The 27,114-nt window shown below is 38.1% G+C and overlaps 1 protein-coding gene across 4 annotated transcripts in view; it reads left to right on the plus strand.

Moving 5' to 3' along the window:
• The window catches only part of ITPR2 (inositol 1,4,5-trisphosphate receptor type 2), a 533,856-nt gene that overhangs the window by 412,922 nt on the left and 93,820 nt on the right, over positions 1 to 27,114 (plus strand). For all 4 annotated transcript variants that reach the window (XR_012324486.1, XM_019936326.3, XM_033866983.2 and 1 more), the window contains 4 exons: positions 9,538 to 9,645; positions 13,892 to 14,084; positions 16,849 to 16,974; positions 24,324 to 24,499. Coding sequence is in view for 3 of the 4 variants with exons in the window: in XM_019936326.3 (XP_019791885.2) it covers positions 9,538 to 9,645; positions 13,892 to 14,084; positions 16,849 to 16,974; positions 24,324 to 24,499 (603 nt within the window). In the remaining variant the exon portion in view is untranslated. The remainder of the gene's footprint in view (positions 1 to 9,537; positions 9,646 to 13,891; positions 14,085 to 16,848; positions 16,975 to 24,323; positions 24,500 to 27,114) is intronic.

Raw genomic sequence — 27,114 nt, forward strand, 5'->3', positions numbered from 1 at the left:
GAACCATAAAGAATTTATTTTAGATACTAGTTAAGTAAAAGCTATGTTTTTTAAACTTCTTGGATAACGATGCTCTAACGTAGGGTAATGCTGGCTTTCCAGGGTCCCTCCTTCAGTCCTGCAGGGGGAGGGAAGGGACCAGTTCCTTACTTCCCTGTGGTTGTGTGTATGTGGCAGGGATGAGAGAAAACAGTCTTGAGATCTCATGCTTTCCTTCGGGTCTGGGGTCCTTTGGGCTGGTGTGGTTTATGAATTCTCCACAGCTGCCTGGCAAGGTGCTCAGAAGTTTGCCCCATCTCTTTCCCAGGGTGCCAAACCGTATTTCTCCGAATGAACACCCCCTCTGTTCTGTCCATTGCCAGCTTCCCGGTTGGTCACGCTTTCTTTGGGGTTTTCTGTTGGGATTCTCAAGAGCCTATTTGGAAATCCAGAAAAATGAATAATTGCCTTTTTTCTTTCTCATTCTGGTTACAGTCCAAATTCTGCTCAAGATAATATGGATAGCTGTGTTTGACTAAGGAACAGGGAAGCCTGAGAAAGAGAAAAAGGGATTTTTTAACTGACTTTTTAAGAAAGACTGAGATTCGTTACTTTCCCCAGCTAATCCATTCCATTACACTGGTTGGTGGTGAATCAGTACTTTCCTCTGCTTCCCATAGCCCATCTATAATACTCTTCCCACTTCCTCTCATCCTCATCTGACCCCTCCTCCAACCCTCTAATATTATCACCTCCCTTCTTTGGGAAAGGGCACCATTTCCTCCTTGGGAAAGGAGCCCTTCACTACTTAACCTCAGACATGAGCTGAATATTAATGGGGGTTTCCTGCAGCCTGAATTCTGCTGCCTGAAGTGGGAAGGGGGTGCTCCTGTCTACTGGGGGGCCTGAAGCTGATTCTCTTCTAAAGTATCTTAGTGCAAACACCGCCTGCCACGGTGACTGTCTTCTTGTCGAGACCGCAGGGCTGAACTGCCTCATGTGAGTAAACCTTTTCTTTTTCTGAACATGGCTTTGACCCTACTCCTAACAGAATAATAATTCTGGCAAGCACATGCTAGAAGAAGAGTTATTTCTTCTTTGATCTATTTTCTTTATAAAGGACCTCACAGTCCTGAGAGTAGCTCTGGACAGATGGCACCTTTCCCAAATGAATTCTCTCTAATCCCCCAATTCCTTTTCCAATAGAAGCAAAAAGAATAGGTAAGGATCTCAGTTTATCTTGCCACAGTTAATAGAAAAATTTCTTTATGGTTTGTATTAGCTTTTGCTATAGATTGAATGTTTATGTCTCCCCAAAATTCATATGTTGAATCCTAATGCCTAATGTGATGGTATTAGGAGGTATTAGGAGGTGGGGCCTTTGGGAGGTGATTAGGTCATGATGGTGGAGCCCTTCTGAATGGATTAGTGCCCTTATGAAAGAGGCCTGAGAGAGATCCCTTGCCTTTTCCACCAATGAGATTATAATGAGAAGATATCTGACTGTGAGGAAGTGAGCTCTCCTTAAACATTGAATCTGCTGGTGCTTTGATCTTGGACCTCCTAGCATCCAGAAATGTGAGAAATAAGTTATGTTTATAAGTCACCCAGTCTATGATATTTTTGTTAGCACAGCCTGAACAGACTAAGACAGCTTCCTCGGGCTGCTGTAACAAATTACCACAAACTTGATAGCTTAAAACAGCAGGTTTTTATTCTCTCACAGTTTTGGGGGCTAGAAGTTCTAAATCAAAGTGTTGGCAGAAAAGCAAACTAAAAAGTGTTGGCAGGGCCAAGCTCTCTCTGAATGCTCTAGGATAGGATCCTTCCCTGCTTCATCTTAGTTTCTGGTGGTTGCTGGCAATCCTTGGTATTCCTTGGCTTGTATCACTCCCATCTCTCCTGTCATCAGTTGGCATTCTCCGTGTGTGTGTGTGTGTGTGTGTGTGTGTGTGTGTGTATGTATCCAAATTTCCTTCTTCTTATAAGGGCACTAGTCATTGGATTAGGACCCACCAATATCCAGTATGACCTCATCTTGATTTCGTTATACCTGCAAAGACCTTATTTCCAAATAAGGTCTGTTTCACAGGTCCTGGGGGTTAGAAATTGAATGTATCTTTTTGGTGGACACAATTCAACCCACAGAAGTATTCTCTATTCAGACTCCTCACATGGGCATTTAGTGTGACTCCAAATTCTAGTCCCATCTCCTGCTATCCATCCTCTATGACTTGGTTCAGGCAGATCCCTCTCTACATTAGAATGGCTTCCTCATGCCATCCTCCTTCCCCTTTATCATTTTCTCTATTCTTTAAAACCTTTATCGGATGCATTTCTTACATGACTCCTTTCCTAGTACCACCAACCAAATGTGATTCCTTGTATTTCTGCCCTTGTTTTCCCTCTTTTAATTACATTTCTGTAGTTGTTTTAATTCCTCCAACTAGAAAGTAGGTTGCTTGAAAGAAGAAAGTGTCTACTTATCTCTATATTCCCACAATAGTTCTATGCTTTGCACATAACAGAATCACAAAATCAGAGAAAAATAGATGTCTTGAAAATACAAGACTTGTGTATTTTAAGCCTGTTAGAATATAGTTTATATATTTATATATATTTTATATATATATAATATAAACTATTTATATAATATAAACTATTTATATAATATAAACTATTATATATAATAGTTTATATCCTCTTTTGCTGATTTCTCTCTGCTTCAAACAAGAAGAGTGTTTGGTATAAAAGCAGTGTACCAAACCTAAGCAGATAAAGGTAATTATTCTGACTTCAGGCTGTGGCTCACTTTGTGATCTTTGGAAAGCTGGTAGCCATGTCAGTTTTACCAATTAATAAAAGTGGAGCTTACATGAAAAAGTTCACAGATGAGAGGTTCCAAAGAATAATTATCGTTGAATAATGTTCAAGTGCAATTGCTTGGTTTTTTTACTCCAACCTTACTTGGACCCAAACTGAAATGAACACTAAAATCCTAATGATAAGAAGACAAATGTGAAATGGTTTAATAAGGGATGCTGCTAAAAATGAAAAGCCCAAGTCTGTCATCTTTATTCCCCAGTCTTGGATTTTAAAAACGGAACAATGTTAGTCAAAGACCCTGCTGTAGGTTATATGTGTTTATGTATAAGGTGTGTGTATATACATAAGTATGTGTATATACATATACATATGTTAATTTCTATTCAGTGTTGTGTATGTATTTAACTAAATTACAAATATGTCATAATTAATAATGAGGTACATGATTTTCACTTTTCTTTTCAACATATAGTGAAAGAATCGCTAGCCCTTCTTGGTAGTCCTTTGCTTCATAGGGATGTCTTTACTGTTTTATAAGGCTGACTGTCCACCAAAGCTTTCGATCCCTTCCTGACTTATATATGTGCATATATCTGCCCATGATTACATTGCATTTTGCTTTAAATTTTTTCTGTTATGATAGACAACAAATTATCTCGGGGCTAGTTTTTCTGTTTGTAATAATGAGCTAATGAGAGTTGTTTATTGGTAAAATCATTTTGGCATCCCTTCCTAAGCAGGGATGACAAATGTAAACCCACATCATATATAAAACAATTGCTATTTTGCCTTACAAAGATCGTTGCGGATTACAAGTTTTTCTAGAACCCAGAGATTTCCCACCTATGACATTATCCCTTTTGGCCTTCAGTACTGTTGCCCATGTTCAGAGTCTCATTATTACTAATACTGATTGCTGGTTGGTTTTCCAGACTATGTTGTGTTGTGACATCAGCTGATTTCGAGTACTGTGGTAAGGGTCTCTGTCAAGTACAGTTGGATATTGTCATATGGCTATCCTTGATTATTTTAATTAGCTGTTTTCCGGTTTTTCATTAGGATTTAAATTAGATTTCTTACTATGATGGCTCTCGACAGATGTGCTATACTTGTCCAGAAACTTATCAAGTGTTTTCACCTTTAGTTTCCAAAGCATGTAATACTAAATGATGCCATTGCATCTTTGGGTGCTGGGGTTGTTTTTCTTTTTTTATGTCATATAAAAAGGTACATGGCAGGTATAGCGGACAAAATGTGGCCAGAGTGAAGACCCCATCTCTAAGGAAAAACTGATATCTCTGGTTGGCAGTGTGGCCATTCTACATGATAGTTTTTATAGAATTGCATAAATAGTGGACTAAATCTTTCTTTAAAAAACAGTTGGGCATATGTTAATTGGTCTCTGAGAATTTGTACTGTGCTTTTTAGTAAACTCTAAATTTGGACCAAGAGAGCTCTATACTGATACCAGTCATTTTCACACATTTCAGAATCAGTGAGATACTCTACTTCTTTTGTATTTTGTCTGTATAATAGGAATGCTATCCTTGCTTCATAAAGGGTTCAATTCAATTCAGCATTTTTTGAGTATCCAGTCCCTTCCTCTCCAAATAGTTTACAATCTAGCAGAAGGGATATAAGTACATGAATAACTATGAGACAAGAAAAAATATTAAAATATTTTATTTCTGTAAACACTGGGAATTTTATCATCATCTGATATCTAATCAGATTTCTTTGGCCTTTCTCTTTTATCAAGGAGAAAACAGAGAGATAATTTACTGAGATTTATGGGTACTTGCTCACTTAAGTGCATAATGAATGTCATTAATTAACCCATTTCTTTACTGATTCGACAAATATTTATTTTTATCAATTTGATGTACCAAGTTCTGTTTTTGACTCTGAGAATGTAGAGGTGAGTAAGACCAGGCACTTTTCCTCAAGCATGTCACAGCCTGTTGGAGAGTCATAATAGTTACTAAGATACAGTATGAGAAATTATACTATCTAGATATGTACAGGGCACTATCTGAACACAGAACAAGGAAAAAGACACTAGGTGACGTTAGTCAGGAAAGGCCATCAGTTACAAAGAATATAAAAGACATCCAGGTAGAAAAAAATGGTACAATTACTTCTTTTTTTTTTTATTTAAAAAAATTATATATTTCAAATTTTCCAAGATTTGTATAGATTGCTCATATAATCATGAATGAAAATATTATTTTAAATGTTTGAACATGTGAAGGGAGGCCTAGGCATTTTTTAAAATGCCTTTTAGAGTGCCCCTTATCTGCAATCCACCAAGACAAATGTAGGATCATTTCATTAAGCCTGAAGGAAAGAGAGAGGCCCTGTCATGTTTCTGTTGAGCAGGATGAAATGAAAAGTATTTGTATAGATTTGTACTATGAATTATATCACATAAAATAGCATTAGTGGTTTCTTAAAATAATTATAGCAATTTTGACACTGTAAAGTGACCATAAAGAGGTAAAAGCTTTTTTTTTTTTTACAAATGAATTTATTTACAAAACAAAGATAGACTCAGACATAGAAAACAAACTTATGGTTACCAAAGGGGGTGGTGGGGGGGGCGATAAATGAGGAGATTGGGATTAACAGATACAACTACTATATATAAAACAGATAAACAACAGGGACCTACTGCATAGCACAGGGAACTCTACTCAATATCTTGTAATAACTTACGATGGAAAAGAATCTGAAAAAGAATATATATATATACATATATAATATATACACACACATATTAACAGTCTCTTTGTTGTACACTTGAAACTAACACAACATTGTAAATTAACTATACATCAGTTGAAAAAGAAAAAAGAGAAGGAAAAAGAAATAAAATGTTTTAATAAATAAATTTAAAAGAAATTATTCAAATTAATGTCTCACCTTGGGAAGCTCTCCATAATTTAAGATTGAAAGACTTACATTCAGTCGATTAAACAAGTATGTATTGAGCATCTAATATGTGCCAGACACTGTTCTAAGCCTTGGAACAGTGAACAGCAGTGAACAAACCAGATGAAAACCCATGTCCTCTAAGAACATACGCTTACTTTCTTCAGGGGGGAGATAACTAATAGATCAATGATAAAATATGGTATGTTGTAGTGTGTGCCATGGAGAAAAATAAAGCAGGAAATGGAGTTAGATGTTTTGGGGAAGGTGAGGGAGTTGGTCTCTGAAAGCATGGTTATTGCTAAGACAGTATTTGGAAGGAGTCCTGAAGTAGGGTTAGGGAGAAAGCCATGCAGGGATCCAGAGGTAGAGAATCCAGGCCAAGGGAACCGCAACTGTGAAATCCCTGAGATGGGAACGTGATTCTCGGGTTGAAGGAACAGGCAGGAGCCCAGTGGGGCTGGGACTGTGGGGAGGGTAGCAGGAGAGGATCCAGAAAGGGAGCGGGGCCAGATTCTGTCGTCCTTCTTGGCCACGGTGAGGACGGGGTTCTGGCTCTAAATGAGGTGACAGCCACCCGAGGGTTTGGGGCAGGAAAGAGGCATCACCTGATCAAAAAGATGACACCAGCTCCTGGGTTAAGGCGACTCCGGAAGACAAGGGTAGAGCCAGGAGACCAGGTACGAGGCTATTGCAGAATTCCAGGCAAGAGGAGATGGTGACTGGGACCAGGGTGGTGTGGAGGTGTGAGAATCAATGAGATGATAGAAACTTCTGAAACCTGGTCCTTGCTGATCACTGCTCCCTGCACCCTGTCAGTAAGCTCCATTCCGAGTATCTCACTCTGACTAGCCCTCCCTAACTAGGACTTCCTTCTCCCACCTAACTCCCAACACATTTTAAAACCACGTTAGAAGCTACAATTCGTTGATCCTGTCACCTTTTCATTGTCCCCCCTGACTTCCTTTCCTTCCTTATTCAGCTTGGATTCCATGGTCCCATATACATTCCTTGCATAGACTCTTAAATTCCACCTCTCTCTGTTTCTTGTACGTTGTTGACCTCACCCAGCAAAACCACAATCTCATTGATTACAACTCTGCTTACTCCATGTCTGGACCCTGACAAATAAACATCAAGGGAGAAAAACACAGAGATGCTTATTGCCCTCACTTTGACCATAGCAGAAGGGGGACCCTTGGGGTTTCCCGACAATCCCATTTTCCAAGTCCATTCACTTTCCCTAGCCGACTGTTCCATACCTTCTCTTCCTCAAATTCCCAAACCTCTCTCCTCCTTGTCAGCTTTTTACTCCACTGAGAAAATAAAAGTAACCAGAAAAGAACTACTCTGTGTATCCACCACAACTGCCCACCCGTATTCTCTGCTGTCACTGTGGCTGGACTTGTTTCTATCTGAGGCAAGTTCTTCCATTTCTATACAAAATCATTGCATTCTCACCTAGTCAAGACATTGCTTTAGCAAATGTTCCATCTCTCTCAAACAAACATGACGCTATAATTGCCATCTTAAAAAAAATCCTCCCTTTTACCCTGTCCCTTTCTCTAGCTACCACCCTATATCTTGCCTCCCCCCTTAGAGCAACGCTCTTCAAGATCTGCCTACACTCATCATTTGTACTTCTGCTCCTTTCATTCTTATTTAAACTCACTACAGCTAGGCATTGGTGCCCACCATTGCCTGACCTGCTGTTGTCAAGGTTACCATGACCTCCAAGTTGGTAAACAAGTGACCACTTCTCAGTCCTCATCTGATTTGATGCAGACGATTGCAGCCTCCATTTTTTAAAGTTCTTCCTTCATTTGACTGCCAGGACACCTGATTTCACTGGTTTTGCTCCTACTTCACTGGCCCAACTTTCTCAGTCTGCTTTGCTAATACCGCTCATCGTTCTAGCCTCTGTCAGAGTTCCTTAGATCTCCTTTCTCTGTCTAAGCTTACTTTAGGTGATCTCACTAAGGTTCATGGTTTCAAATATCAATCATATACCGATGACCCCTGACATTTAGCTCCAGCCCCAGCCTCTGCCCAGAATTCCTGACAAACATCAACAACCTGCTCGCCATCTCCCTTTAGATGACGTCTAAAGCTTCATGTGTCTAAAACCAAAGTCCAGATACTCACCCCCTGAATATGCTCCTCCTGCATTTTCCCTTAGTAAGTGGCATTTCTAAACTTTCAGTTGCTCAATAATTTGGGAGTCACCCTGAACTCCTCTCTTTCTCTCATGCCCCAGATCCAGTCCGTACACAAATCATGCCAGTCCGTGCTTTCAAGAACTGGCCGTTTCTTAAAACATATGCTAATGTGCCTAAATGATTACCATAGTTTTATCCTTTGAAACTCATTTAGATTTTTAGAAACACCTACAAGTCACAACAAGTTTTATGACTGTGGTTTGTAATAAAATCTGTATAATTCACATTTCAGTCAAAAATAAAATGTAAATATAAAACAGGAAATGGCTTTCTTGAGTGATTTATAAATATCCCTGAAAGCCTATTCTAAAATAATAGTTTCAAAACTGAGCAACATCAATGGAATGAATAACTTATCAAATCATCACTAACAAGGATGCTGTTTATTTACTTTTAGTTTTATAGGTTCTGGATTATTGTTTAAAATTTATCTCCATTCTGTATACTTACAATTAACAGTAACATTTCACGAGTAAATACAAAGACTTATTTATTGCTCTTTAACGTTGATAAGAGTATTGACTCTGCAACCATACAGCTTGGGTTCAGTACTGGTTCTGTTATTAGCTGGAAAGCTGCATTCTCACAGGCAATTTCCTTAAGTGCTCTGTGCCTCAGTTTTTCTATCTGTAAAATGAGGATAAGAGTGCTTACCCCAGGATTTCTTACTAGGATGAAATGTGTTCACGTACTTAAATGTTTAGGATAGTACCTGGCACAGAGTAGGAGATAGGAATGGTACTAGCAATAAAAGAATTATATGGCAGATTCTTTGTTACTAGAAGCCCTCAGGGAACTTGAGGCTTAATAGAAAATCTGAAAGGTTAAAGACGTTATGGGGTTTTAGAGATTGTTCAAGAAAACCATAAAAGAGATATCTGAAGGCAATAGGTATTCGTTATCTACAAAGTGAGAGAACTGACCAACAAATGCCATAGACATTCAAGTGAGAAAGATTACTTCTATCAACAGCAGGTTAAGATAATTTATGGTGAAATTTTTGTGTTTTAAATGTTCGGTTTCAATTACAATAAAACTGAGATCTGTACTCATAAAGCACCAATACTGACATATGAACATGTAAAGCATAGGATTTTAGTACAAAGTGCTAATTGTAGAGCGTTGATTAGATGCTGTAGGAAACATAGATACCTATTTATGTGTCTGTAAGAAGCTTCCATTTATATTGGTACCACTACCACTGAACTATCACAGTGTTCATCAAGTTATTTATTACGAGTATCCGTTATATATCACTGTGGGCTTTTCTTCTTCCTGGCACAATTATACATTATTGAAGATGTGTATTTAGTCAACAATTAGTAAGTGAATACCTACTCTGGGCAAGACACAGTCTTCTCATGCTAAGAACCTATATCGCCAAATAAAAATGTAAGATTGCTATAGTGACGTTGTTATTTATGCCTTTCAGGTAGACATGCTTTCCTGAAATGGAATTAATTGCCATTAGCCCCAGAACTGTGAAGCTTTGTATAAAGTGGACAAAGTATTTTCAAAGTGTGTCCCCAGGACAGGGGAAGAAAACAGTCCTAACGCATTGCTTCCCTCTTTTCCCCTCTAGTTGGCACGCCACAACAAACTCCTGCAGCAGATGCTCAAACCAGGATCTGATCCAGATGACGGAGATGAAGCCTTAAAGTATTATGCCAACCACACTGCACAGATCGAGGTAACCATCTATATTGTTTCTTGAATGGGACCAACTGTGAAAAGATATGTTTACTTTCTCTTTCAGACCATTTTCATGATTGTTTCCTAGAACAACGAAGTCGAGTTGAGTGATGTAAACTGTAAAAGTATATATACCAAAAGAAGAGATGTGAGCAGTCACTTGTGAGAAATTCATGTGCACCTCTTTCAAAGTTGTCTTTATTTTTTGACCAGAAATATATGTAAATTGTCTTTTATAATTAATAAGGTTGTTTTTTTGTTTGTTTTGTTTTGGTCCTGGAAGAAATCATTGCAGAGCAGTGATATTTTAGAGACGGGATTATTACAGTGGATATTATCATTCAAGAAATGGTTTCTTTTTAAAAACTATGGAAAGCTTATTAAAGTAGAGATCTCTGTGTAAGAAAGTATTCAGAAGGGTGGGAAAAACGGAAGGCACTAGTAGAGTTTTCATATTGATAGCATGAGCTTGAAATGGTTTAACAATGTCCATTTCACTTTGCAGCGATTCAGTCCCACCCCCGTAAATGAGACCTTATTGAAGGGCTGGTGGCAGTTCAGGAGGTGCGGGTCAACATGGCCTTAATCATTTTGTGTTGTGAGACCCATCTGGCTGTCATTTACTAGCTGTGGTATCATTTTGACACTGGTTGGCAGAGCTAATCAGGCAGAAGTGAGCAGAGTAGTTGACGCCTGTCACTCGTAATTTACATTCACACATGCATTCACTTTGGCAGGTAGTTTTAGTTTTCAGCAGAGTGCATGATGGCATCACTGCTATTAACTCGCAGGGTACATAGTCACTGTACCTTCTTGTTTACTGTAGCCAAACCTCTGCAATAATGAGAATCATTACTTTGTGTCTCGAAATGAATCCCTCGCTCATGTGTATAAGCATCAATAGCTTTGGTGGTAGACTTGACTTAGTGCAGTGCGTGAGCTGGACCAGCAGCAAAAACATTGCTCCCTGCATCAGGGGCTTAGGAACTGGGAAGCTGGCGAAGTCAGCAAGCCGGAGGAATTGATACGAATAAATCATCAAACCACCAAGATTCTGCAGAAGGTCCCAGAGGCCAAAGTACAAAGCCAGGGATTAGCAGAGGCTATCAGGAATGATAGACAGAATGGGCAGGTAGAATAGCAGGTGGGCCAGAGGTAGAGGTTGGGTTAATACTTGTGTGTGAGAGACAGAGGTTGTTATTGAAGTTGGACTTCTATTGGTTCCCAGCAGTGAGGAGAGATTTAGCTGTAAATACATATATTTGGTAAATGTTTACTGAGCCTTTACTCTTTACCAATTACATACACATAGAGAAGGTCATTCTGTGTAGTAAATGTATAATAAAGGCCAACGAAATTTGGAGAAAATAGTAATTAACTGTGCCTGGGGAATTTCAGGATGGATTTCACAGAGAAGGTTGTCATAAAGTATATATTAAAAGAATAAGTAGAGGTTTCTCTCTACTAAAATTTGGGCGTGGGATTTCAGGTAGAATTAAATGAAGGGAAGGTGAAAGAACATAGGAAGGGGAATGACTCTCTTCAAAAGATTACTGAAGTTGCTGTTTGGAAAAGGGATTGGAAAAGGGAATGAGGCAAAGAATGCAGGTAGAGGAAATAGGAAGATAGAAAAGGGAGAAATGGTTGTACTGAAGATGACTTGATTGGAGAGAATAGACACACATATATTATAACACACACACACACACACACACACATATACACATGTAAACAGCTTGATGCTTGATGTTGGACTGCACATGTAAGGTGAGGGAAATACTGGGGAAAAGGATGCCCCTGGGGCTTCTGGTTTGAATAAATGGACAGAAATTGGGGTTATGCATGGAGATCCTAGCTTTGGCAGTTAAAATGTACAGGAAGATCATTTGTTGATTCTTGGATAAATTGAATTTGAGGTGACTTTGAGGAATGCATTAAGTTCGATATAGAAGTTAAGGGTTCAAAGGAGTAGTCTGAGTTGATGATCTAAATTCTTCCCTTTGACCAATCCTCATGCCCTCCTTCCTTCAGGCATTCATTAATTTCATCCCACTATGCTCCCACAGCAGTTTGATCATTCTGTTAACGTGTCATGTTGGAATACTGTTAGCTTCTTCTGGGTAATTTGTTCCCTATTTGAGGCAGAAGCTAGTCTTGATCATCCTTTTATTTCCAAAACTGAACACTGTTCTTGGAGCCTAACCATAATAATGAGTATTGTTGAAAATAATAGTTTGTCTATATGTTATAGACTCAAAGACCCTGGGAAATAGGAAGGACCTTGTGGGTTACCTAGTCTGTTCACCTATCCAAGGAGGAATTGCTTTATAAGGATCCTGTTTCTGCTTTAAATTCTTCCTGTGATAGTGATCTTACCACTTCAGGAGGACACATCCAATTTGGAATAACTCCAATAATTAGAAAGTTATTTTTTGATAAAACATGCAGTCTAACCCACTTTTATGTTTGCCTACTGTTCCGAATATTTGCTACCCTGTCAACACGACAGGCTTACCTCTAACATTTGAAGAACCATTGTGATTAGTAAGCAATACAAGCTTTTATAGATAGGGATTCATGTTGTTTTTTCACTTTGAATTTCCCAGGACTCCTCGCCTAAGGACTCAATAAGCATTTGTTGAATAAGTATATTTTAAAAAGTATACATTTTTGGCTTTTTACAGTTAACGCATTCCCATCTCTTTCAGTAATCCCTCCAGTCTGTCAATGCCCCTTGTAAAATGTAACAACCAAGATCAAACATGATGTGTCCTAAAGGGGCTGAAAAGCTTGGCTTATAGTAATCAGAACATTATTTCTTAAATGCACCCTGAGTTTTTTTTTAAAATGTTTGACACTGTTGGATCAAGTAAACCTTTTTTTCCCCACACATAGTTGCTTACCATACCAAAGAGGTCCAATTCTTCTTTTGTACAATTGATTTTTTTAGCCTATGTTCAAGAATTTTATTTACCACTACAAATGTCTTCTTTGTTTTATGATAGTATTCTAGTATGTGGTCTGTGTATATAACATATCATTTAAGGTAGCTTCAGTTACAAGTAAAAGAATACCAGACTGACAATTTTTTAAACAATAAAAATGTTTGATTACCCCGCATAATGGGAAGTCTGGAGGTACCAGTAGTTCTATAATTGATTAAATGACTCAGTGATGTCTTCAAACACTCAGACCTTTTCCATCTCTTCTGCTAAGTCTTCCTTTTTATGCTGGTGATATGTCACTTCATGGTGGCAGAATGGCTGCCAGAGTTTTAAGTATCATCACCACCTTTTGTTCTAGGCAGGAAGAAAGACGGTACAGCAAGAAAGAGCTTTTGTGTTGTGTATTTGATTTTTTGTTGTTATTTTATTTGTCTCATGTGGCTTTCTGCCTTTTCAGGAAGCAAAATCTTTCCTGGGAGCACCTTGCAACCCCAGGATATTTCTCCTTATGCCTCATTTCCCAGAGCTAGGCTATTTGCTCCTCACCATACCAGTCAAAGGGAAATAGAATGACTCTTTTGCCTTAAACCAATCCTGTGATTCATTCTTGAGGGCAAGGTAGAGTACATGAAGCTTGGGACTTAGTCTACACAAACCCTTGTGACATAGGAAAGCTGTATGAAAACGTTTACCCTGGGTTTTGCTGTTGTTGTTGTTGTTTAAAGTTAAATTCTTACAAATACCAAATAAGAGAAGTACAAAATAATGACTGTTCACATCTGGGTATATGCTTGAATGGAAGTTATACCTACAAAAATATGTCTTGCCACATTTTAATGACATAAAGCATTTTTCTCTGTAGAACTCAGGGCACATCATGTTGTATATGTCATTTGTTCCCCAACAGCCCTTTTTAGGAAGAACAGGCTAACAGCAGGTTAAAAATATACCAAGCGCTGTGCTTAAGATTACATAACCAGTCACCTGGCAGTTAAGACCCTCTTAGTTCTCTGATGTACTTCATGAACATAAAAATGCGTGGCAAGAGTTTAATGCTAATCCAGAAAGAATAAAGATTTTCTTTTGTTATTTATAACAAAATATAATACTTATAATACATTAGTCCAGTTAACTTCTCTCATTTAAAGAGAAAAATGTAAAGGACTATTTCAGATACTTCAAGTTGGTACATTTTTTCATAACTGAAGTCATAAAGTATCATTAATAAAGTCATGCTAAAAACAGAAAATAGTTTAAGACCATCCAAAGCCTGAAAGAAATGCAAATTAATGTTTTCAGATCGTTCGGCATGACAGGACAATGGAACAAATAGTGTTTCCTGTCCCCAATATATGTGAATACCTCACGCGAGAATCCAAGTTCCGGGTGTTCAATACCACGGAAAGGGATGAACAAGGAAGTAAAGTGAATGACTTTTTCCAGCAAACGGAAGATCTCTACAATGAGATGAAGTGGCAGAAGAAAATCAGGAGTAAGTACAGTAAACTGAAATGGTTCATTTTGAGCATAATGTTAGATACCTTGGTACTTCGGGATAACTGACAGTATTCGTTTCAATTGGTTCTTAATTTCTTGCCATCTGATGTTACTGAAATCGTTTATAGGCTTAAGATTGTAAGCTCAGTCTGCAGCTGAAGCCAGGACACCTGTGGCTTAAGGAAAACAGAAAACTCTGACTAATTAGATCATCTTTTAGTGCTGATCCTATAGTTTTATAAATATTATGACATCCAAGATTGCAGCTGTATGTTTCAGCCTTGGAACAGCTGCAAGTTTGAAATGCATGAATAGGCCCTGACCGGCCTTAACAGTCAGTGAACGGGGTGGAGAGATGTCGGCACCAGCACTTTTGTCCTCTTGTGTTTCTGATCTTGTGATTGAGTAGATTGTTTAATATTTTCTTCTGAGAGTCATTCTATCTTTCAACATATCTGTACCTCAGCAAATCAAAGTAAAAATTGTGTGACACTTGCATTCAAATAGGGCACGGTTACAACGTCACAGTTAAAAGTTACCATAATACAGTTACCATTACTTATTTCTCAGGTCTCCAGTCTATTTGGAAATATTATGTAACCACCTAAATGGGGAAAGAATTTGGAAAAGAATAGATACATGTATATGGATAATTGAATCACTTTGCTGAACACCTGAAACTAACACAACATTGTTAATCAAGTACAATGTAAAATAAAAAGTGAAAAAATAAAATTACAAGTTTACAAAAAAATTGAAAAATTTTCAAGTTTAAAATAAAGTTTATTTTCCCAGATGAGAAATATTATGAGTTTTTAACAAAAATTGATAGGGGAAAACTTCTGATTAAGTCTTTTCTGACTTCTGGGAAGGTTTTCCAGATAGGCAGGCATATGTTCTCAATACCTCTACTCAACAGTGCTTCATCATTTTAGTTTCCTAGGAACTTCAGTGATTGTGGTTTATGAACTTGGTTGAGCTTGAGACATAGCATCTTCAGATAAAGATTGTAGCACGCGTCGTCACACTTCTTAGCAGGATATTTGAAAAAATATAGAAATTACTCTCCCTTAGCATTTTACCATGTAGAACCTTATGGAATTCAGAGAAAATTTTGGGTGTCCAGAATACATATGAAAACTTAATTTGATAAACATACTTTTTGTTCTTGACAAAAAGTAAATTGAATAATGAGCCAGTGCTTGTAGGATCTGTGCTTTCTTAGATAAATGTTTTGTCATTTATCAAAAAACAAATCTTGGGACTTCCCTGGTGGTCCAGTGGTTAAGACTCCGCCCTCCCAATGCAGGGGGCCCAGGTTCAATCCCTGGTCAGGGAACTAGATCCTGCGTGCTGCAACTAAGAGCCCTCATGCAGCAACTAAAGGAGCCCACATGCCACAACTGAAATAACCTGCCATGCCGCAACTGAGACCCGGTGCGGCCAAATAAATAAATAAATATTTTTTAAAAAAACAAATCTTAAAATAATTTCCAACATGCAGTTTACTTTTAAAATTTGGAAGCAGCTTATGATCAGGTTATAGACGGATCTAATTCATTTGATGGATTTGTTATTACAAATGTATGCGTCAACATCTTCTGATTTTGTCTCAATATTCTGCTTTTTAAAATGAGGACTCCTAATTCAGGAATGATGGAGATGCAGATGTTTACAATTTATGACACATTAGTCAACTAAATTCCATGGCTAATCATAGCCTACTCCAGTACTGGAATGCTCCATTCCAAGAGAAGGAAAACAAGAAGTACTGAAGGGAAGTGTAGTTTATAAGTAAGGAACAGACTTGAGATTGGAATTCACAGAACATAATTTGAAAAGCTTAAAATTTCCATTTGAAAATTGAGATGTCTTTCCCCCTCAATTGACTCCAATATTTTAAATCTGATGTTAAGCTATTAAGAGTTAGAGAATGGACAAGACTTGAATAAGTCACGTGTCAAACTTATATGCATGACGTATCTGTTCAGTTCTTTAGGAGAGGTGAAAACAACTGAGTTTTGGTTTATGTAAATGTCAGTTGTGTTCAGTAGATGCATCTGCTAATTCATTTCTGACGACAGATACAGAATCCCGTTTCTGAAACTATTCAGCAAAGCCTCTCCCACTTATTGGTAGTTCTTGTTGTATCTTTCATTTACTTCTGCTGTTGCAAACCCAACAAGTTCTCGGGAAGCCTAAAGGTTTAAAACTTAGTGTTATAAATCACTAGTTCCCAGTAAACAATGCTATGCCGTGCTGTTAAGTTTCAGAGTTTCAGGTAGCTGTGACTGTGATTCGGAGTTTTCACCAGAGATAAATCTGTGCAAGGGGTGGGGGGGTTTATTTTACTTTGAGACACGGGAGTGAGAACAATTTATCAATATTACTAAATTACACAGCAATGTATACCATTCCATTAAAAGGTGCCCCAGGCGGCTGCTAAACTCTCTTCCCCCATAATCTGTTCTAGGGATAAATTAAAGAGAATTCATATAGAATCATCTTTTCTGACCACCTTTAGCAATTGCAGAATTACTCATCCTTCTACAATGGCTTAGATGTAAACTGGCTAAAGGAGAAAGAAGGAATCAAATAGAAGACTCCTTTTTGGTATCGATTATAAATGTTCTAAAATAAGTCGTAGTTTTATGGTAGTTAACAAAAATGCATTTAGTAAAATGTTATTTCAGTAGGGCTCCTGTGTTGAAATCAAAATTCATTTTCTGTCCTGTTCCTCTGCACTTCTTTCCCGCTAGGTAATCCTGCCCTGTTCTGGTTCTCAAGGCACATTTCTCTCTGGGGGAGCATCTCCTTCAACCTGGCTGTGTTCATCAACTTAGCTGTGGCTCTCTTCTACCCATTTGGGGATGATGGAGATGAAGGCAAGTGCTTGTCTATCTTTAAATGATAAGTATTTTTGAGTCTGAAACAATACTCTTGATGCATGCCCTAACTATCTAGACCTTCCCAATTGCAACAATTACAATCTTGTTGAACAGATTCATTGGAAATAGAGAATGATGGTAAGGAGAGTAGGCAAAAAACAATGGTCGATATAAATGTTTTTTTAGAAAGCTCATATACAGAAGAGCTAGTAGAGCTATATTATGTATTGACAAATAAGGCAATGAAAAAATTATTTGTACATAATTTTTGTGACTGAAAGCATTTTTATACTGTATTGTTTCAATTACATAAATATATGGGAAAAATGAGAGGGATGTATGCCAAAATGTTGACTGAGATAAATAAGTAGAATCTCTATTTTACTCTCTTCTCTTTGCTTTCCGTGTTGTCTGAGGTTTCTACAAGGAGCAGGCAAGTAGTCTGAAAAGTTTTTAAATGTACAGGGTAAGACCAAATACGATAATAGAACATAAAAGATATTGACTATGAAGTTAATATTATTAAACGAACAATACATGAGGTTTTGCAAAAGCAAGGACAGGAGAAATTATCCCATGTTAAGTGAAATGGGAAATAATAGGAGAGGTATGCTAAAGGGTGGGACTGTGGGAATTAAGTTTTGTTTAAATCTGGCAAAAGTGCATATGGGAAAGTATGTCACAGGCTTGGGATACAGACCGGTCAATAACTTTGGAATGGGTGTTGAAAGAATGGCTTGAAGGACAAGATGGGAGATGCCAGCAAACAATCACCACAAGGTGCTTTTGTATCTCATCTGTTCATAGGATTATGTGAGAATCTAATGAGATGCTATAGGTACAGCGGTTAGAATAGCGGCTGGTGAGCGTGCCGTAAAGCTTAGCTGTCGATGTTGTTTGTTGTTACAAGATAAATAATAGTACTGCAAAGGGAAACTCAGTGAAAAGGATGGTATGACACGAGCAACAGGTGTTTAAGCCTATTTCAGATGAACTGGAGGTGAGCAGGAAGGGAAATGGGAGTGTGCTGGTAATTTATTATTTCAAAGGTCCATACAGACAGCAGATATCAAAGTTCTAGCCTTTGGGTATAATCTGAGTGGTCATAAAAAGTTTGATTCTTTTAGAAGGTACGCCAGTGCTAATAAAAGAAGAATATTTGGCAGTGGACTGGATGTGTGAGTTAAATAGCAATGAAAACATAGCAAATATTTGGCCGCCCTATGTAGGGAAGTTGCAAATACAGCAGGAAGTGGAAACAGCTTTCTCTTCATTGTGTTTAGTCTCATTTAGTGATGATAGCCCTCTTGGCGTAGAAGAATGTAACTCTTGTTACGGGGAGAAGTCCAGCCGGAAATGATAAATTAGTATCATCTGCACAAGGAATGCTGAGAGTAGATCGTAGTGTCCCGGTTAACAGAAGCATAACGTCTTAGATATGGAAGCAGTTCTGGAATCATCTAATATCAAATCATCATTTGACACATACAGAGATGGAAGCCCAGGGAAGCTGAAGAATGGCAGATCTCAGAGTAGAAGGTTAACGCTTTTGTTTACAATCTAGGACTTTTCTCCGTGGATGATTAGGTTGGGAGTGTGTAGGTAGCAGGTACACCTTTATACAGGACATCATCTTCCCTGAGTTCCATTCCATGATATCCCTTACAAAACCACCAGAACCAAAGTATACAGCCTCTGCTGCCACCAATTGTACATGAAATATCATGGAGATGGGCACTGCCACCACTCTGGACATCTACTCTTTACTCAGCAGCAGAAAGTAGAACACCTGCTACATTTTTTCATATTTGCCTGACTAATAACAATGATGATAGTAAAACTGATGAGGATAACAGCAGCTATTATTGTTTACCGTTTAGATAGGCTCAGGCAAAATGCTAAGCACGTCACATACATAACTTCATTTAATCTTCCTGACAATCCATAAAGTAAGTACTTCATCCTCATGGATAAAGACTTAGAGGCTTAGGAAGATTTGCCCAATAATTCGGGAGTAGAGTCTGGAACTGTGTATTTTTTTAACAAGCTCCCAAGGTGTTGCTAATACAACTGGTCCTTGAACAAGAACTTGAAACCACATACATAGTAGAATTGGGAATGAGGCTGCAGCCTCAGAAAGAAATAGGACTAACACAAACAAGGCAGGAAAACATGCTGTGTCATCATCAGGTGCAGATGCAGACTTTACTCTTCGAAAGGGACTGAATAGACGTTAACAGTAGTAACCAAGATGGAGGCCCACTCTTAGGTATCTGGGTGTGGGTGTGGCCCTAAGAGGGAAGGGAAGGCACGAGCTGCCATTTTGGCAATGCGGAATCCGCAGATTTTTTGCGTAATCTGATTACAGTTCTAGAGGGGTTATTTAATTATAGCTCCATGAATAAGGTTACAATTTTGGTCAGGATTAGCTGAGCCTCCAACCTTCAGTTACACGCTGTGCATAGCTAGGAAGGCTGAGGAAGCAAAGTTAAGACTGACTGGCACACTTGGCCATCAGAACTGGCTGGAGAAGGTAAATTCTGTGCTGGACGTGCGAGTCTCTAACCCTGGATTTTGTCAAGCACAGGCCAGATGACTCCATGGCTGGAGCACTTTGAGGCAATTTAAAGATGAATTAGTTGATCATAAGATTCCTTCCAGGGCTTCCCTGGTGGCGCAGTGGTTGAGAGTCCGCCTGCCGATGCAGGGGATACGGGTTCGTGCCCTGGTCCGGGAAGATCCCACATGCCGCGGAGCGGCTGGGCCCATGAGCCATGGCCGCTGAGCCTGCACGTCCGGAGCCTGTGCTCCGCAACGGGAGAGGCCACAACAGTGAGAGGCCCGTGTACTGCAAAAAAAAAAAGAAAAAGAAAAAAAAACCAACCAAACAAGAACAGATTCCTTCCAAAAAGTGCTAAAAAAAATGATGGGAACATGTCAGAGAACACAGGATTCAACTTGAAAGGTCTCCCAGTGGCCACATCAGTGGAAATTTTGAGAAAAAATATTGACAGTAATATGTAATAACCCATAGAATAAAATAAGAATCCAGCAGTCCATATTGATAGAAGAGAAAGTATTCCCAATTAATCTGGAAACAGAATGTCACCATTTGGCGAATGTCATATGGTAGTAAGAATCATCAGTGGATGCTAAAATTAATAGGTGAGTGTTAGATGAAAAAGTATAATGAGAAACAGGACACTGACATACTCAAAGTATATTTCTCCATAATATGCTTATTATAAAAGAAACAAGAGTGACTTTAAAGTGGGGAGATCACTTTAATTATGTGATCAATGTTAATGTCACCAGTAATGAGACACAGCAACATCGAGTGCCTCTTGACATGATGTGCTGACAAGGACATGGCATCATTTGCCAAAAATGCGTAAACTGAGGAAATTTCAGGCAAATCCAGAATGAGGAACATTCTACAAAATAATTGGCCCATACTCTTGAAGCTTATGAAAGTCAAAGAGATATTGAGGAATTAAGAGACTAAAGAGACATGACAGCTAAAAAGAATGTGTAATCCCGGTTCAGAAAAAAGACCTTATTGGGGCAATCCATGATCTTTGAATAAGGTGTATAGATTAAAGTGGTATATCATATTAATTTCCAGATATTGATCATGGTAATGTGATTATGTAAGGTATTGGGGGAATCTAGGTAAAGGGTATATGGGAATTTTGTATTGTATTTGCAACTGTAACATTGTCAGAAAGTTTTGAAATAAAAAGTTAAAAAAGAAAAAAATAAGTAAATATGAAGACTCCATCCAACTCTGAGGTTCCTGGTTTCTGGGTATAGAAGTTGATCACAAAAATCACCTAGTGAATCTTGGGCCGAAAAAAAGACCTGTGGTCAGAATGGACCACCTTTCCCACCCCCAGATCCTAATGCAAACTGCTCCGGAGTCACTGTGGCTGATGCGGCACGGGGAATGAGCTGAGTATGCTTTCTCCAAGGGTATTTTCCAGCCTAACCACACATGAGCTACTGGCAATCAGTTGTGCCCAGATCTCTGGTTCACACTTGGGTTGTAATATTACCTGAGAGAATGGTGTCACCCTGCAACCAGGGTAGTAGTGTACAATAATTAAAGGGAGATACTTAGTGGGGAAGGTGATTCTCAGAGGATCAGCTTAGAAGGCACCCACCCTCCCAACCCCTACTGCGGATAATCTCCTTTCATTGCCAGGCTTTGTAGAGCTCTGAATTTCTTCAGGAATCCAGGGCTTATTATGTGGCTGCAGGTTTTGGTCTGGGTTTCCATGTTTGGTTGATTGGTTTATAGGTTTAACATGTGCTTCTCTAAAAAAGAAACTTGTGCCAAAGTTGAGGAATGATGCTATGCTTGTTGTGGCTGAAGCCACAGCTGTTGATGCTAGGGAATCTCCGAGATGTCCACTCAGAAGTTGAGCGTTGCCATGCCAACCATCCCTGCCCAGTTTGGCAAAGGCAGACCGTTAGCAGAGAAAAGTGCTGCCCTGGGAATTTCTTATATCCAGATAGCATGTGATTTTTTAAGAATATTGTGTTCGAATTTTGGGTGTCATTCTTTTTTCCCTCAAGTGCTTTGTTTTAAAGGAAATAAGTTCTTCAGGGTGGTTTTAATGCATTCATCTTAATAGCAACCGTTGATGGAGTGTGGCTGGGTGCCAGGCACTGTGTTAGGCCCTAGAGATACAAAGGTTGGGAAGGTTGTCCTTGTTCTCAAGGAACTTACAGTCTAGTTAAGGGATGAAGAAAGGAGTGAGGCACAATAGTAAAGAACCCATAGATTTATCTGGTCTACTTTAGCTGGACTGAGGTGGGGGAAACAGGAAATTCTGAGGCTCTGCAAGAGGCAGAGCAATGAAGAGAGGGGAGTAATAAGCGGCAAGCTCTCTAAGTAAACGTATAAACAAGTCAGCTGAGGTAGATGGAAGAGGTGAATTGCCTTGAGGTCTCCAATTTTTCTATTTGAATTTTTTTTATGAAGGACAAACTTTATACTTTCTAACACTTAATAATATATAGAGGGAATTCTAAAAATGTTTTCTGTTACAAAAGTAATACATGCTCATTATAGAAAATTAATATAAAGTATTAAGAAGACAGTCCCCCCTTTCAACCCTTAAGGATAAAAAATGGCTTTGACAGTCTGTACTGTCTTCTCTAAAGTTTGTCAGAGAGTTTCAGTTTATTCTTTTAGCATCAAATCTTCAGCTAGAAAACAGTATGATCATTCATATAGAGTATGATTACAAATTATTGTCAACTGTCAAAACTGTAAATTAATAGCCATTTTAAGTAACTTGTAAATTTATTTACTATTCACAAATACATATTTAACACTAAACTTTGTGCAAGGTACTAGGCTAGACACCATTTGAGTTCTCTCTACAAAGGGATCAAATACCCAGTTGTAAGTTCATGGTTATAATTTCATATTTAATCAAGGGGAAACCTCAGCAAGCCAGGTACTGTCTGGGAAAGAGTGGTCAAGATGTGGTTAGATGATCAGGCATTAGTGACAGTGCACGGTGTGACTATCAGTGCCAAAGCTGAGACTTTTAAAATAAGCATGTCACACCAAGTCATTGCTTATGAATTACGCTGAAGAGTCCAGTGAGTGGCTGAGAGTTGTTCAGTGTGCAAAGATGTTGGCAGTTTTAGTAAACTTAACAGTGAAGCTCCACAACTTGGGGAATTTATAACTGGAGACTTAGTTACTTATTCAAAACGAGCTCACAGGTTATGTTTCTGTTTATTCATCTAGTCAGCAAATATTTATTTGTTACTGCCCGCCAGGCACTGGGACGGGCCCAGAGGTGGTCCTCACGCTGACAGAGCTCACGTTCTGATGGCGCCCCAGTAAGCGTGAGAGAAGGTGGAAGGCATCATCCTCTCCGTGGCTCTTTCAGATCTGTGAAACCCGGGCAGCTGGTGGTCAGGCTATGTTTTGGTAGACATAGAGGGCTCACAAGCCAGCGTCTTAATAAACATGAGTTGGGTACCCATTTTGTTCGTGTTGCCAGAGACCAGGAATCGAAGGTAATTTCCGGAGCAAGCAGCTTACCCCTTTTTTTCCCACCATCTTCAAAGTACTCTTATCAGATCATAAATCTGGTAAAGGGGCAGATCAGATCTCTCCTCCCAATCCTCTTTCATCACTGCTTGCTTTGAGAGATAACATAAGAACAACCTTCCAAGAGTAAACCTGTCTAAGCCAATGCTGCTCATTATCTGACTTTTGTTTTGTTTGTTTTTTAATGACTGACAGGATCTTCCTGCCTACTTTGGATCCATTAGCACTCACTATGAACTAAAGGCCTGTACAGAATTCACTGACCGAATCCAGATAATTCCATGGTGTCCATGATAATACAGAAACTCTGCACATCAGAGCACTCGTGGTGTTTGCATTCAGAAGTGAATTTTATAAATAATAAAAAGAGGTGTGGCCCAGAGAAATCACTAGTGGAAAGTCTCTATTTTATTCTTTCCCCTCTGCCTTCATCAGCCTAAAGACACACGTCTGAGGTCTAATCAGCCCAAGAGTGTTGCCCTTTAATTTACTTCTGCAAATATAGCACCACATGACCTTCAGAGGGGGATTCTTTGAATCCCCATGTCAGAGCAAACGTCAATGAATTGTCCTTTTTAAAAAAGGAAATGTATTTTTGAACCCGTTTTAGGGCCATTTCTAAAGAAATTTTTGTCGTAATGGAGTTTAGTTTTGAAACATTTGGAACTTCTGTTTTCTGATGACATAAATAGCTGAACATTTTTTTTAGATGTTGATTTGGCTTTTAAATACACACATATACATATGTATTCATACACATAAATACAGTTGTATGTTTTAACAGTTAAAGCTTAGGTCTATTTCATTAAAGACTGGATATTCTACATTCTGAATTCTTTAGAGGAATCTATAACATAAAAACTTGATAATAATAAAACAGGACAAGGTATGAGTTCACTGCCTGATTCCATATGATTTAGCTGAACATTTAGTGGTCATTAATCATAAATTTTGAATTAAGACTCCCAAGTGAGATACCTCTATCCAAAGTATTTAGCATGTAACTCCCGTAGGAGAGAAAGATGAACAAGTCTCAGACTTAATGAAAGGAGCGTTGACTAGTGAGTATTTAAGCAGCCTGGGATTCATCACAAACTTTCTGGAAATGTAATAATGAGTAATGTGTACAGAGACATTTCCTCTAAGTATACAGTGTGTAGAGTGGGTTATTTTGAAATTCACTGTTTTAGGGCTTATCTTGCTGTATTATATAAAGTAGACTGTTCTAGTTTTGTTCTTAGTAAAAATAAACTCCTTCCACATTTTGCAGGTACACTTTCACCATTGTTCTCGGTTCTGCTTTGGATAGCAGTTGCAGTCTGCACATCTATGCTGTTTTTCTTCTCCAAGCCTGTGGGTATTCGGCCATTTCTTGTGTCGGTAATGCTCAGATCAATATATACAATAGGTCTTGGGCCTACGTTAATACTTCTTGGTGCAGCTAATGTAAGTACTTTACTTAGCTTTCTGCTGTTCTGGATGAATTAAAAGTGTACTAAATATAAAACTGTAACTCTATGCTTTAACTCTGTATATTCAGTAAATTCTGATTCATTGTGAGTCCGAGTTAATCAGAGTTTAACTTGTACCTTTTTTATTGACTTTTGAGAGAAAGGAAAAATGGCAAGTGAGGGGCTTCCCTGGTGGCTCAGTGGTTGGGTTCGTGCCCCAGTCCGGGAGGATCCCGCATGCCGCGGAGCGGCTGGGCCCGTGGGCCATGGCCACTGGGCCTGTGCGTCTGGAGCCTGTGCTCCGCGGCGGGAGGGGCCGCAACAGTGAGGGGCCCGCGTACTGCAAAAAAAAAAAAAAAAAAAAAAAAAAAAATGGCAAGTGAAAATTTGATATATTTAAGATGGTAGCATTTGGGGCATGACCCAGTTCTGCAGTCAATTTAATCCAATTCAGTTTTAATGCCTTTGGCATCCTATATGGGCAGCTATTGACAAAATTAACTCTGAGCCACTGTTAACATCCTAAAGTAACTTCTAAATCATCCGAGAAAGATTAAATTATATTCAGCAGAATTTTAGAAGTGAATAATACCTTTTATAAAATGACCAAAAGAAAAGGGTTGCTGTAAGAGAAAATATGAAGTTGGACTCTTTTTATGAGAACAAAACCTATTAACTTGTGAAAGGCATAGATGAGACTTTTTTTCCACTAATTTTTTTTTAATTTTGAAATATTAGAACAAGGGCATACATTTCACAACTTGAGCTAAGTAAGTTTAGAATAAGTAAGCCAGACTACTATTGCAAATAGCAGTAATTTTGCCCAAGAGATAAAATTTTAAAGGGACTAGACAACTTTTTGTATGGCACAGCTAAAAAGGGATATTAGGAAATGGTAAATCACCAGGTTGATGAAAGAACATGTGGCAGGTAAATAAATCTTGCTAATATGTCTGCTCAATAGCTAAGCACTTTCTATATTTTTTACTGGGTTTCTAACATAATATCCTATATTCTGGTGTCTGTATATCTGTGTCTGGTATCTCCCCTACTACATTATACAGTTCATAAGACTAATGATTGATCACTCAATGTCTGGAACATCATTGGTATTCAACAAATATTTCTTAATTAAATTAACTAATGAATGAGTGAAAGATTATCTTTGTATTCTTATACATTTACAGTGCCTTGCACATAAAAAACAGGTGGCAAATATATATTGAAAATGAATAAATGAAATAATCAACCAAACTTTTGAGAACTATAAAGCCAAGCTAGTATGGCCAAATCTATGTTTCTGACCCCTATTATAATATTACATATAATATTATACATTATAATATTATAATTCTTCAAAAACTGGACGTGATATATATGACAGATATATACATATATATGTCATGGATACATATATATACATATATATATGTGACAGATATATTTATATGTTTATATATATTAAATGATTACATTCAGTTACCAAATTACCAATTATTCCTCAATCATTGTGAATAAAGGGAAGTGTACTATACATACAAAGGGCTCTATCAGTAAAGAATTCTGTAAAGTACCAAACATGTTATTCTGTAAGTTTCTTGAGGGCAGGGGTTCTCACATTCATAGATATAATCCTGTCTACCTCACTCACTCCCTACCCCATTTTTCTCCACCTTAATGCCTAGCACTTAAACATTCAAAAATTGTTTACATGAACTGAACTAGTACTTTCGGTGCTTTGGAAATAAGCTAATTTTGCGAAATTTCCAACCGAGTGAATTAAGGAATCTTCATGAATTTATCTGATTTTTTCTAAGCCTATTACTGCATCCAGCTTCTTATTTTTTCTTTAAAAAATACATTGACGATCGAACCCAATTATTTGAAGAAACAAATAATATTTCTAAACTGATAACTGATCCTCAATAAGACATTAATCCAAGTGAGAAAATCCAAATTTGATAAATGAAATAATAGCTAGACAGAATTAGACCAAAATAACAGCATTTATTGGGTCTCTGTTATCTAATAGACAATGGTAATAATAGAGGATTTGTGGTTCTTGCCATCCAGAAGCTTTAAGGATATTTAAAGAGGTATGGAATAACATTTTAAAATCTATTGGGAAAGCCAAAAACATTGGGAGAATTTTTCTTTTGCCCCCTCATGGGACAAGATAAAAAGATAACTTCTGCCTGGTTTGGTGAGAATAGTTCCACTATAAGTAATGACTGTTCATCACCAGAGGGCAGACAGCAGAAGCAAGAAGAGCTACAATCCTGCAGCCTATGGAATGAAAACTACATTCACAGAAAGACAGACAAAATGAAAAGGCAGAGGAATATATACCAGATGAAAGAAAAAGATAAAACACCAGAAAACCAATTAAATGAAGTGGAAATAGGCAACCTTCCTGAAAAAGAATTCAGAATAATGATAGTGAAGACGATCCAGGATGTAAGAAAAAAAATGAAGGCAAAGATTGAGAAGATGCAAGAAATGTTTAACAAAGACCTAGAAGAATTAAAGAACAAACACCTAGAAGAATTAAAGGACAAACACCTAGAAGAATTAAAGAACAAACACCTAGAAGAATTAAAGAACAAACAA

The sequence above is a fragment of the Tursiops truncatus genome, chromosome 11 (genome assembly GCF_011762595.2).
Source record: "Tursiops truncatus isolate mTurTru1 chromosome 11, mTurTru1.mat.Y, whole genome shotgun sequence".
Classification (NCBI taxonomy): domain Eukaryota; kingdom Metazoa; phylum Chordata; class Mammalia; order Artiodactyla; family Delphinidae; genus Tursiops; species Tursiops truncatus.